Below are 14,271 nucleotides of genomic sequence, written 5' to 3'. Positions count from 1 at the left end.
CTGGTGCTGAGTCAGAGGGAAAGGCTCAGTAGCAGCCTCACGCAGAGCAGAATAAAGCGTGACTCATCCTGTCCTCCCGCCCACCTCACACTGGACTATAAATAATACCTCCCTGGTCTGTCTGGCATTATTTGAAAAGATGCTATGAATACCCAGAACTAGGCTATTAATGGGCTCCTGCCCAGCTTGCGCTCTCTTAAGAGTTCTATTTTAGCTGCAATATTTACTGTTTAAACCCCCTTTCCAGGCCAGGCATTTGTAAACCTGCATGTGGAGAATAAGAGCTTTCCTTTTGGTCGAATGATATTAGAGAAAAAGCTGTCCAGGGCTTCTAACAGATAATCTGCATTTTCAGTTATGTCCAGCAATAAATTGTTTTCCCGAAAAGGAAGATCAGAAACTTAATGTGGTTTCCATTTAAGACACAACTTATATGTTTTATTCTTTGTCTAATAACAAATGCATCTTTCCCACTCTATACCTTTGTTATTGCTTTTGTCTCATTGTTAAAACATCATCCTTCCCTGATTTCCAGTCTGATCTTTCTTTTCTCTGGAAGACTAGCTGTCAAGACTTATAGGTGGGTCCTGTGCACTCACTTTCCCTTGAAAATGTGCTTCACTTTTACTGAGGAACTTCCTGATAGTTTGGCTTAATCAGGACATTCTTCCCTCTGGCCACAGAGGCAAGTCTAGAATGAGACATTTTTTTCTTAAACACTCACTGAAAGGTATGTCTGGAGATGGGAGCACTGGTATTTCTGGCTTGGCTGCAGTTCCTCCTAAGAGTGATATAGTAGCAACCAGGATTATTTTCATTATTGGCTCCTTATTCAAGGTGAGCTTGAATCCCACTAGATTATGTGGTTTAAAAAGTGAACCTAAAGTCTGTCATTAAGATGGTCATCCATTGCCACTGAAAAATGTAAGGTAGAATTATTGATTCCTGTGCTCTGCAGTATCTATCATTAGTAGGAAATAGTAGTTTTGCCCAAGGTTTTTCTTATTACAGGACATCATTAATGGTGTTTTCAGCCTAATCTTGTCTGTTTCATTTCGTTTATCTTCTCTGAGTCCATACAGCACTTTGTTTATATCTCTAGCATGGAGAACATTGACCATACTTTATTATAGATATTTATTTATATGTTTGTCTTCACATCTAACTTTGAATACCTCTGGTGCAAGGACTGTCCAAGTTAATTTGGTATCTCTGGCACTCATTTAGTATCTGATGCATAGTAGGTACTTAATAAATACAATAATACATGTACAATGCTTGGATGGTATAGACTACAAGATAAAATGCTAATGTCCTAACTAGGAACTAAGTTAGACTTAAACATTTGCAGGCTGTACTTCAAAATCTTGGTGCTCTTTACTTATTTCCTATTGTTCATCACACAAATATTGTCTGAGCTTTATCATGTCTGCATACAGTAGAGGTGACTGAAGGAAATACATTTTTTTTTGGAGACAGAGTCTCACCCTGTTGCCCAGGCTAGAGTACCGCGGCATCAGCCTAGCTCACAGCAACCTCAAACTCCTAGACTTAAGCGATCGTCCTGCCTCAGCCTCCCAAATAGCTGGGACTATAGGCGTGCACCACCACACCTGGCTAATTTTTTCTATTTTTAGTAGAGACAGGATCTTGCTGTTGATCAGGCTGGTCTCAGACTCCTGACCTCAAGTGATCCTCCTGTCTCGGGCTCCCAGAGTGCTAGGATTACAGGTGTGAGTCACCTCGCCCAGTCTGTCATCAGCTTCTTAGAGTAGGTGAGCCAGAAACAGTTAAGCACAGTCAGAGGCCAGGTCACCAATCTCTGAGGCATAATATTCATCCTAGTCTCAGTTCAAGGTATCTGTCCTGTACCAACATGGAGGGGTATGGAAGCTACCAAAGGATACCTGTTTTTAAAAATTCCAATAGAATTGTAAACTCTTAGGGTAGAACTCTTAGTTCAGAAACATCTTTTTCTTTCGTGTATGTCTCCACTGAATAATTATATTTCTCCTGTGATTGTTTCATATTTGTAAGTTAATAGTACTTTCTCTTTCAGTTTGAAGGAAGAAAATACTGTGAACATGATTTTCAGATGCTCTTTGCTCCTTGCTGTCACCAGTGTGGTAAGTTTCACTGCTGAATGTAAAGTAAAAAATAAGTTTCAAAATCACTTCAGTCACTTAACATTATTAAAGATATCAATGGTAAAAATAGTTTTTGGTGCTCATTATATTAAATAATTGTTAGGTACTTTATCATATCTATTATTAATATGTAACAAACTGGAAGAGTACCAAAACCTGGAGAGAGTTGATTTTTTTATTTTTGAGACAGAGTCTCCCTCTGTTGCAGTGGCATCATCCTAGCTCACTGCGACTTCAAACTTCTGGGCTCAGGCAGTCCTCCTGCCTCAGCTTCCAGAGTAGCTGAGACTACAAGCCCATGTCATCACACCCGGCTATTTTTTTTCTATTTTTATTAGAGATGAAGTCTTGCTGTTGCTCAGGCTGACCTCGAACTCCTGATCTCAAGCGATCCTTCCGCCTCTGCCTCGCAGAGTGCTAGGATTATAGGCATGAGCCACCTCGCCTGCCAAGAGAGTTGATTTTGAAAGACATCTAGGGTATAGGTAAAGGTATTTAGGGAAATAGGACTCCTATTAGTTGGTCTTTTGAAGTGTTCTTTTGTTACTGTAATCTTTATCTAGCTTTTGGATTTGCCAGGAAAGAGGCTGGGAAGATATCAGGGAGGTGCTTAAGATGCTTACAGATGCTTAGGGGTTGCTTTGATGGTACAAAAGTACTTGACTTACTTGCGTTTTGGCCACTGCACTGGTTGCTGATACCTCTATTAGGTTTCTAGAGGTTGAAGAGACTGAGTAGAATGTTCTAAAGGTTTAGTGAAAAAAGAAATTAAATATGGGTTATAAGAAAATATGCAGTAGATTTCTGTGTCAACATCGACCAGAAATAACCAAAAGGCATTCAAGAGAGCCCAGTACATTGTTTGGAAAAGGAAAGCTTGTTCAGAGATGTCCTAAAATGGCCCAAAAATATGGCTACTGAATCAAAAACAAGGACTCAGATGAAATAAAAACCATTTTTTTTCTAATGTGGTACTTACTCTGGTATACACATAAATAAATAAAAAGTCCCTCCTTATGGAGAAAGCTTTAAACAGATTTTGTTCCTGACTTTTTTTTTCTTTCTTTTAATAAATAAGGTGCCACACTTATTACTTAGGATGTTACAAGTGACATCCTGTGTGTGTTGCTTTCCCACAGGTGAATTCATCATTGGTCGAGTTATCAAAGCCATGAATAACAGTTGGCATCCTGAGTGCTTCCGCTGTGACCTCTGCCAGGAAGTTCTGGCTGATATTGGGTTTGTCAAGAATGCTGGGAGGTAGGAGTTTTCTACCCTTGGTGGATGTGGGTGGACAACATGACTATTACAAGGTTGTGTGTGTTTTCCCTGTGGGATGTAAGACAGTGCTCTAGGACACTGAGTTTAGGGCTTGGGAACCAAGACACTGCAGCGCATTGACTCTGTGATGCACACCAGGACAGGGCCCTGCAGTTTCTGTGCTCGGGGCATGACTGCTCCATGCATGGCTGAGCCACCAACAAGGGAGGCATACATAGATGGACTTTCTTGAAAATCACGTTTTGGGGTTGGAACACATTTTTCATGTAGCTTAATTCTGCTCTAAAGCACAGGAGTGATTTTTTAAGAAATAGTTTCCTTCATTTCTTTTCAGAGGTTATGGGAAGCATATTTCTTTTTAATTATTAGAAAAAACTAAGATTTTTAATTTAAGTTTGGCTCTGTCTAGACACCTGTGTCGCCCTTGTCATAATCGTGAGAAAGCCAGAGGGCTCGGGAAGTACATCTGCCAGAAATGCCACGCCATCATCGATGAGCAACCTCTGATCTTCAAGAATGACCCTTACCACCCAGACCACTTCAACTGTGCCAACTGCGGGTATTCGGATTTGTTTCTTTTTTATTGCATAAGCAGTGGAAATAAAAGATTACATTTTTCTGTATTTCTGTTACTCCAGCAAACCAAATTGTATTTTTCCAACTTTTAGTTTAGAAAATTTTAAACCTATAGAAGGGTCAAGAGAATGATATGATGAATATCTTTTACCATTTAATGTTTTGCCACACATTTTTCACTGAACAGTTCAAAAGCAAGTTGTAGACATAATGACTCTCAGTATACATCTAAAAATAAGGGCATTTTCCTATAAAACTACAACACTCTTATCATACCTAAAATAATTACCAATAATTTTCTAATATAAGATATATCAGTCCACATTAAAATATACCCATTTATCTCCAAAAGTGTTTTTCATCACTATGTTTTTCTAATTCAGAATCCAAAGACTAAAAAAAAGTCTTATCTCTGTACATACATAACTTTTACAGTTGTAATAGAGTGTTATCTTAAAATATATTAAATTATATTTATTTTTGTTTGATTTATTATACATCTAAGGGTATATATTTAATTTTTTATCTTCAAAAAGTTATAAAGTATTAGTCTACGAATTTTCAGAATTTGCTACCTAGTGTAAAAATTTAGTGAAAAAAGGATCTTTACTGTAGTCAGTATGAGCTTACATGCTAAATTATAGAAGGGAGGAGGAGAAACAGTAGATTAAAGATTAAGAAAACAGTTTTGTGGTGTAAGTCCAGCTGCCTCTCATCTTTTGTGATTGAATTATCAGTTTATGCCTTATCTAGTCTTCTTGCCTATCCTTCCTCTTGTAGAATATTTCTCTGTCCACTTTTCATTAGCATCTCTCATAGAGAATTATTTAAAACAGATGAAATTCAAACAAGTCCATTTGGCTAATTGGGGACTTCTGGCCAAATTTTTATGGACACAGGATACTGAAAATAATAGCTAATTTGAGCATTTGGAGAAGGAAAATTATGGGCATTTCATTGTTTATTTTCTATTAACCTATAACTGTTCTTAACAGCTTGTGACAATTTAAATAACTGCTAATAAATGGAACTAGTCTCCAGACTCCTCAGTTAGTTTGGAAAGGTAGTATCTTAGTCCATTTTGCACTCCTAGAATAGAATACCACAGACTGGGTAATTTATAATGAACAGAAATTTATTCAGCTCATGGTTCTAGAGGCTGGGAAGAGGGGCCAGCATCTGGTGAGGGCCTTCTTGCTGTATCATAACATGGCAGAAAGCACCACGTGGACGAGAAAAAGAGGGAGGGAGGGTATAGGGCAGAACTCATCCTTTTATAAGGAACATACTCCCGCCATAATGGCATGAATCCATTTATGAGGGCAGAGCCCACATGACCTAATCACCTCTTAAAGGTCTCACCTCCCAACATCTCTGCATTGGGGATGAAGTTTCCAACACATGAACTTTGGGGGACACATTCACATCATAGCAGGTAGTATTACTGAGTCTACCCTTGGCACTGTGATTATTCCCTGTAGCTTTTTACGGAAGACAAATGGATTAAAATGTAATGTGATGATATGAGGAGGAAATGATAAATATTGGGGTGGTCATATATATCTGACCTATTCTTGTATCTTATCCTTATTATGAGATATTGATATTTGGATAGGAATCTGAAACCTGCTCAAGCCTAATAATTCAGGTTACTCTGGTCACCTCTAAAGAAGGAAAAAGAAATTACCAGGGATGGTCACAGTATTATCTTTTAGAACCTTCTAAAAAGTGTGCTAGCCACATTGGTTGCGTGTTCTCTCTCCCTCTCTTAGTAGTGGTATTCAGTTGGGTGTCTTTCTCGTGGACAGGAAGGAGCTGACAGCTGATGCCCGGGAGCTGAAAGGGGAGCTGTACTGCTTGCCGTGCCATGATAAAATGGGAGTCCCCATCTGTGGTGCTTGCCGACGGCCCATAGAGGGGCGTGTGGTAAATGCCATGGGCAAACAGTGGCATGTGGAGGTGAGTTTCAAATGGCATAGGGGTAACTGGTACTTTTGAATGTCCGTGGTTCAGGTATATTAGCAAGATTAGGAGAGTGTAAAGGTTAAAGAATACAAAATACATACTGATTTTGTGATCTCTTAGTAAGATATAAGATGTGCACTTTTGTTCTTAAATCCTTCTTGAAGCAAGAAGTGTCATGGTCTCCTATATCCAGCAGCAGCTATTTACAGATGCTACTAAGATGTTCATCTCTTTTCTCATTTTGTATTGTTTGAATGGACTGGGTTTTAAAGTAACCTGTCAAAGACTCACAGACACCTGAATTAAGACTATAAAAGTATTATAGAGTTACCTATGGCCAAATGAACATGTATCTTCTCTGAGGATAGGTTAAAATATGCCAATTCAAAAGTGACTTACAGCAATTTTTTCCAGCATTTTGTTTGCGCCAAGTGTGAAAAACCATTTCTTGGACATCGCCATTATGAGAGGAAAGGCCTGGCATATTGTGAAACCCACTATAATCAGGTATTTTCCTCATATACTTTTATGAATTTAAGCTTATCCATATTTTAGCTACAAGAAAATATCTTAGAAAATGTACGTTTATCTATAGAGATTTGTTTTTAACTTTTTATTTGGGAAATAAATCCAGACTCAGACAAATTGTAAAACAAAAAATACAAAGAATACCTATATACCTTTTACTCAGATTCACCGTTTGCATCATCATTTGCATGCATTAGATCTTGCTATATAAAAACACTTACATAAATACACATATCTTTATATACAAACACACGCAGTTTTTTTAATGAAGCGTTTGACAGTAAGTTTATCATCATCCTTTACCTGTAAATACTTCAATGTATATTTCCCAAGAATATGAGACTCTTTTATTTAATTGTAGTTATCAGTATTGATACAATACTTTAATCCATTTATTTAAATTTTATCATTTGACCCAATAATGTCCTTATAGCACTCCTGGACTAGACCTAGTTTAGGATTGTCATGTTTCTTTAGCCAGCTTAAATCTGGAACATTTCCAGAACCTTTTTAAAAATTTTTGATGACATTGACATTTTTGAAGTCTATAGATTCCCCTGCCCTCTTAATAGGCTGCTTTGTACTTGGGTTCATCTGCTGGTTCCTCACGATTAGACGAGATAACGAGATGACACACTCTAGGCTACAACACTGTGCAGGTGGTGATGTGTCCTCTCAGGGCCTCGCTTCTAGAGGGCTCTGTACTGATCTCCTTGACACTGGTGGTCACCCAGGCACAGGCACGGAGCTGGCTCGTTTTCCACCATGAATTACTATTTCCCTCCCTCTCATGCAAGTATTATAATAAACAATTTATGGGCACTCATTTTATAACCATGTAAATGTGCCCCCGCCCCCGACGTAGCACCCCGTGATAATTCTTGCCTGCTTCAGCCCCACACCCCACACTTAGTTGGTCCTCAGCGTTCTGCCTGAGCAAGAGCCTATTCTCCTCTCCCATCTATAGGGTTTTTCATTTCTCTTTCTTATCCATATGGACTTACAGGTTTATATATTTTTTAATTACTCAATTATTTGGATGCTCAAATCATCATTTAGAAAGATTTTTTTTAAATGATGAAAAGTAAATTATTTTCATTATAAGAAGTAAAAACTTGTCAATGAGCTTTTACTAATTTTATTTACTAGTAAATTCTGGATTTAGATAGTTATCTGTTTTTAAGTGATAAAGAACTGAAATTATATTAAATATTCAGTGTTCTAAAATTTAATTCTAACATATCTTCATTTTCAGCTATTTGGTGATGTTTGTTTCCACTGCAACCGTGTTATAGAAGGTGATGGTAAGTTTCTGTGTGGATTTTATATGGCACCATTTTGGCACAAAAACACGTAGGTAATATGAAAATTGAAAGAGCTTGGTGATTGCTATTGTTTGGAATGGGATCATTATCAGTTATTTTTTTTCTTTCTTTGGCATATTTCCCAAGTCATCTATAGTAGTGATATAATATCTAAGAGTTGGATTTGTTACTCATTTATGATAATACTTTAGGCTGCAGCCACAGTGCTGTTATGGTAGCAATTGTGGGAACTCTTCCTGGTGGACCCTAAGACCTGTTTCTATTTCCGGTTCCTGGAAGCTCTAGAGCAATGTTTATTGGGAACAGTTTAATCTGCTGTGGTAGTTGAGAAGAGTCCCGTTCACCTGCACATGCTAAAACCTGGCAGTTATGAGCAAGCATACCTGGGACTTACCACCCTTGTACTGAGGTAATTAGGCTGGGATGACTGACTGGAACAGAAAGGAAGCAGCTGTGTTTGTTAATCATTACTAGCACAGTTCTGCCAGAGACTTCCTGGCAAAGTTTTAAACAATCCTGTTTTCAGCATGATTCATGGTTCTCAGCAGACTTCACCTAATCCAGGAAATACTTTCTGAAACACTGCTCATGTGCAGTTTGTGAAAAGGTTAGTTCAGGAAAACAGTCTTTGGTGCCGTTGAAAATAAAACTCATCTTCCTCCTATGTGAAACAGTTGCCAGGCAAAAGAAGCTATCAAAGGAGGCTATTTTCTTACTCTTAGCTTTGGAAAAAAGACAGGCAAAGAAGGTAATGTCTGGATTTTAAAAAATTATTTATCAAGTTCATATTTCTTTGTTGGGCCAATGGCAGTAGGGACAAAAACAGCAGAGAGCATGCTGATCGGCAAGCACTGTGCCAGAAAAGCTGGCCGGAGCGACATAATTCGTGTGCACATCACTGTGTTGTCCACAGCGCCGAGGGGGCATAGTTGTTGGGGTAAGACGTAGTATGTATCATCGATATGCCTCACAGCTTACTTAAGGAGAGAGAAGAATTAATTACAATTGGTCTTCTGTATCTGAGGATTCCACATCTGTGGATTCAACCAATCATGGATAGAAAATATTCTGGGAAAAAATCCAATAAAAAACAATAAACAAAAATAAAAATGCAAATAACAAAACAATAAATTATAACGACTATTTACATATCATTCACATTGTATTAGGTATTTATAAGTAATCATGTAGGAGAGGATATATGTAGGTTATGTGCATTTTATATCAGGGACTTGAGCACCTGAGATTTTGCTATCACTGGAGGGTCTTGGAACTAATCCCTGAAAATACTGAGGGACAACTGTATAAATAAAGGTTGAAAAAGGCAATAATAATCTTCCCTAAATTGAAGCCTACAGTCACAGAACACATAAGTGTTTTGTTTGCATATTTATTTAATAATGTGAGAAAAATAGTCCTAATAAATTAATAAAATTGATTGACTCAATATACATTAATTTATGGCACTGAGCTTTTTAGCTATGTTATTCTTTTGCAAGTAAAGAACCTCTCAAGAAAGAGGTTCTTGAGAACCTCCTCCAAGTGACATAGAAATAGCCTTAGTTCTGTTTTAGATTTGGAAAATTTAAGCTGCCCCGCTTCCTATACCAGTGTATCTCTGTGACCAGATCTTTCTCCTCTTTTTCTAGTTGTCTCTGCTCTTAATAAGGCCTGGTGCGTGAACTGCTTTGCCTGTTCTACCTGCAACACTAAGTTAACACTCAAGTAAGTCTATGGTTTAATCCAATGTGAATCCTAAGACTGAAAACTTTGGCGTGTAGAATTTAAAAAAAGAGAATTATTTGATTCCTTACTTCTTTCTCTTCAGGCCTCCTGCAAGTAAAGTTTCTTCCTTTAATTGTTCCCTGTTCTTTCTTCTGTTCCTTCTTTGTCCTACTCAAAGGGATAAGTTTGTTGAAATTGATCTAAAGCCAGTCTGCAAACACTGTTATGAGAAAATGCCAGAAGAATTTAAGAGGCGACTTGCCAAACGGGAGAGAGAAGCAAAGGATAAGGACAAGCAGAAAAAGAAAAAGCCAGTCTGTTTGTAAACTTTTCTACCCTTCTGTCATCATTTTCACTGCTTTCTTCTTTGGTTAGTCCTTTGGAATACGTTTTGTTTCTATCTTTTGCTTTCTCCCTGTCACCCCCCGACCCCGGCCCCTTTTTGGCATGTATTCGTAGGTGTCAGAGATTGAAACACAACCGTTTGTCCTGTGTAGAGTTGATCCTTTTGCATAGTTATTAAAATTATAAAGATTGAATAAGTTACATACTTAATACCAGTTTGTGCTCACATATTTCACTTAATCTGTAGACTCACCTTTTTTTAAATCACAATGTGGTATAGGTATCTTTTCTTTTTTTTTTTTAATAATGGATTCAAGGGGAAGAATTCCAATCTCTTAATAGACACTAGGAAAAGTTTTAAAGTATTTTTATCTGATAACTACAGCTTTTAAAATCCTGGTCTTTGGTTTCTTTGCCTAATCATTTAATTGATAAATTCTAAGTGTTGTTTGATATTTTTAAAAATGCATGTGTTCTAAGTTCTATATTAAATTCTTTTGGCATGTTTCATATCTAAGCAAAGTCCATCTAATTTACATAAGATATCTGCTCTCTGATGTTTTTATATGCTTTCATACAATGTCCATATGCTACAATTTAGGAATTCATTTCCTTGATGTCTTCAAATTCATTATTCCTCATTTTCAAGGAAAGTATTTCAGTCTTCCAAATTCTGTTGAATTACTGGCATGATTTTTTTCCCCCATGATTACCATTGTGTTTAGAGCTCTAAAAATTTCATAAAGGGGAATTAAAATGCAAACATAAAATGAAAACAGTGGAAGGCTTGCTAAGTAGTCTCTCTGAAATCAGGAGTAAATTTTTTCTTTCATCAAAAAAAAGACAGTTTTACTAGCTTTTGTTCTAAGTAGATCTTGACAGAAATTAACGCAACTATATTATTTAAATCAAACTGCCCCCTTGAAGCATTTGATCTGCCAGTTGAAATGTAATATTTGAATTATTGTCAGCATAAGGGTCTCTGTGAAAAACAGCTATAAAATAATTCCCAGTGTGGTGTGTTAAAATAGAAGATTTTTCATTTTATCTATGTAGGTAGAAATTAACTTTGTTATTAACATTGTTCTTTAAAATGATCTTGAAGCAAAAGTCTAGTTTAATATATTTGAAAATTACATTAAAATTATATCAGCAAATTTTATAATTTTTGTCATAGACAATGTACCACTAGACTTGGTCCACAAATGCTTCCTAAACATAATTTCACAGATAAGTTAAAAAGTTGTATATTAATTCAAAATTAAAGACCCTGAATTCCAACAGTAATAAGCTACTGTAATATTGAAAATGCATTACCAGTGGTCAGGAGGCCTTCTAAGAAGGTGTCTTCTCTAGGACTGTTTTATAAACAAATTGATAATATGTATTGCTCTTGCTTTTAAAAAGAATAATTGAGTTCTCCAAACAACTACCATTTACGATATAACCATGAGTGATCTAGTTACATTTGTGGTTGTTTTTTTTTTTTGAGGCAGAGTTCTGCTCTGTTACCCTGGCTAGAGTGCCGTGGCGTCAGCCTAGCTCACAGCAACCTCAAAATCCTGGGCTTAAGCAATCCTTCTGCCTCAGCCTCCCAAGTAGCTGGGACTACAGACATGCACCACCATGCCCAGCTAATTTTTTCTATCTATTTTTAGTTGTCCAGCTAATTTCTTTCTATTTTTTAGTAGAGACGGGGTCTCGCTTTTGCTCAGGCTGGTTTTGAACTCCTGAGCTCAAATGATCCGCCCACCTCAGCCTCCCAGAGTGCTAGGATTACAGATGTGAGCCACTGTGCCCGACCATACATTTGTGTTTTTTAAAAGTGATTAAAAACTTTCTTATATCTCCCTTCCCAACCTTTCTGTCAAACAACCAAAATAACCCATTATGACTTAACATAATTTTAAAAAAGATTTAAGGTGATTTTTTTGTTTTTGTTGTTGGAGATACGAGGAAAACAATTTTATACCAGGAAAGATGAAACCTCGTAGCTACTTAATTTAAAATAGTAAGATCGTTTTACCTCCAATAAAGAGATCATTCATATTACGAAAATATAATTCTTTGCTTTAAATAAATTTATTCTGTAAGATATTCTTATGATACTTTAAAATGTGATTGAGTTTACTTACCTAAATTATACTTACATTAGATTTTCTGTTAGCACTACGTAAAATGTAATACACAGTCTTTGTTACACAGATAGATGTATAGGACCAATTTATAAGGACAATTTTTTTGAAACGATATTGTGAATTTTTTACATTTACCACAATAAGAATTGAGATTGGAATTATAATTCTTTAATAACATGAATATAGATATTATCATGTACCATCTTCATTTAGTTCAATAAAATTATTTCACATTATTTATATATATATTGAATATATTTCCACTAATTTCTCTTTTTTAATAATTATCTTTAGGAATAAATTTGTGGAGTTTGACATGAAGCCAGTCTGCAAGAAGTGCTATGAGAAATTTCCATTGGAGCTGAAGAAAAGACTTAAGAAACTAGCTGAGACCTTAGGAAGGAAATAACTTCCTTTATATTTTTTCTCTTCTATACAAAAATAAGAGTTTGATTTGATCCACCCTTATTTATAAAAGTTTTATCTCAAAGCAGTTGAGAGCAAAGAGGACCTACATGCCTACATGAATGGTTTTCTTCATCTCCTTTTTCTCACTAAAAAAAAAAAATTGTATAATCATGTTTAAAACACAGATGAAATCAAGATTTGCCTTTATTAATTAACTCTTATCAATTTGTTGACATGTAGACTATATAGCAAAAAAATACATGGTCAAATGTTAATCTTAAGGCCCCCAAAATTAAATATAACTTTTTAAAATCAAAGGAGTCAGCTTTTACATGACTCAGGTAAAAAACAGTATAAACATTAATTTACTTTATATTCAAAAGAAAATTACCTCCAACTGCTGTTGGGGGAGGATATAGAAAAGAATAATAACCAACCAAGAAAAACGAATCTTATACAATCTTAGTATGTTTATCAAACTAGTAGTTGTAAAATGAATGAATACACACATTACTAAGACAAGGAACAAGTGTATTCAGAACTACTTGATTTGGTTTTTTTAAATGCAATAATTATTATGCTTAGTTTTGTATTTTGCTCTCTTTGTGAATTCTTCCTTCATGTGATTACTTAACACAGTAGTTATAGCTAGCTAATAGTATGTCTTAAAATTTTGTGCAAAAAAATTTATACCAGTTATTTGAAAATACAATATACTTTACAATATTGGAAAAATGAAGTATTTTTTAATGTATTACAGCAATTATGCCTTCTAAGCTTAACGTCAAATGTGCAGTCTTAGAATAGGACATGAAATTTAATTGTATGTAGCTTGGAATGTATCACTTCAAAAAAGTAAATATTTATTTTTGGTCATATTGCATTTATAACGATGCTAATATCTATGCTTTATACATAATCAAACTTGCCTTGCTTTAGAAAAACACATATTTAATCAGGAATTCTAGCCATTTCATACAATACCAACCAAAAATAAGTGCATGGACTGAGATTGGTAAACCCAAATTCATTTACCACAGCTGTAATTAAATTAAAAAAATTTTTTTTTCTCCTTTTTCTGAGGAGACCTATTAAAATTAATTCCTGTCATCTTAACAGAAGAGAATAATGTTGGTAAGTGTTTCAGGTTTTCCATTTCAAATCTTAGATTTTATTTACTGTGAGTATAAGGTATAAAATTTCACCTTTAAATTGGAAGGGGGGTGTTTTAATGTCAATTTTAGGTTAAAATTAGTGAATTATTTTCATAAAGTTTTATCCTGAAATTTCTGGACCATTCTTTCTGGATAAATTTATTATGCAAAGCAAGCTTTATGAACATTTTTAAAATGTTGCTGCTGTTATTTAAAAAGAAAATTGCCAAGACAGGCTTTTAGGGGAAAAATTATTGGTTTTTCCAAAAATTGCTGAAATAGTTTTGCCATAAAATAAATCTCAGGATGCCACCACTCTGCCATTAAAATATTTGTATGCATGCATTTTTTAAAGTTTTGTGCATGTACTCTACGGAATAAATTCTATTTCTGTTTTTAGATAACTTATAATCAATAATTTTTTAGTGTTTAGAGTTAAAAGAATTATGTTGAAAACAATCAATATATAGTTTGTATGTACTCAGTAATTCAAAATAATTTTTGCATTTGATAGAAGAATCAAAATCCCTTCAGTGTGCCTTTGTCAGCTAATATATGACCAGCAATGAAAACCATGGAAGTATTTATTAATTATACTATAAGCAAAATAGGACAGGGTTTGCAATAGTCTTGATACTAAGTTCTTGTATACCCGTACACCAGATATACAGAAAAGCAA

At 35.4% G+C, this 14,271-nt stretch overlaps 1 protein-coding gene across 4 annotated transcripts in view; it reads left to right on the top strand.

Annotated features, from left to right (window-relative positions):
* Nucleotides 1–13,107, top strand: part of LIMS1 (LIM zinc finger domain containing 1) — a 45,061-nt gene extending 31,954 nt beyond the window's left edge. For 2 of the 4 annotated variants that reach the window (XM_069495302.1, XM_069495301.1), the window contains exons 3-10: nt 2,060–2,126; nt 3,287–3,407; nt 3,838–3,987; nt 5,813–5,963; nt 6,384–6,476; nt 7,753–7,801; nt 9,472–9,547; nt 12,325–13,107. In XM_069495302.1, the coding sequence (XP_069351403.1) occupies nt 2,060–2,126; nt 3,287–3,407; nt 3,838–3,987; nt 5,813–5,963; nt 6,384–6,476; nt 7,753–7,801; nt 9,472–9,547; nt 12,325–12,439 (822 nt within the window). In that variant the 3' untranslated portion in view covers nt 12,440–13,107. Of the gene's footprint in view, nt 1–2,059; nt 2,127–3,286; nt 3,408–3,837; nt 3,988–5,804; nt 5,964–6,383; nt 6,477–7,752; nt 7,802–9,471; nt 9,548–9,725; nt 9,889–12,324 lie in introns of those variants that run through there. The other 2 variants (XM_069495300.1, XM_069495303.1) reach the window with 2 other exon arrangements.
* The last annotated feature ends 1,164 nt before the right edge of the window (nt 13,108–14,271 follow it).

The sequence above is a fragment of the Eulemur rufifrons genome, chromosome 19 (genome assembly GCF_041146395.1).
Source record: "Eulemur rufifrons isolate Redbay chromosome 19, OSU_ERuf_1, whole genome shotgun sequence".
Lineage (NCBI taxonomy): Eukaryota > Metazoa > Chordata > Mammalia > Primates > Lemuridae > Eulemur > Eulemur rufifrons.
This window is presented reverse-complemented; position numbering and strand designations above follow the sequence as displayed.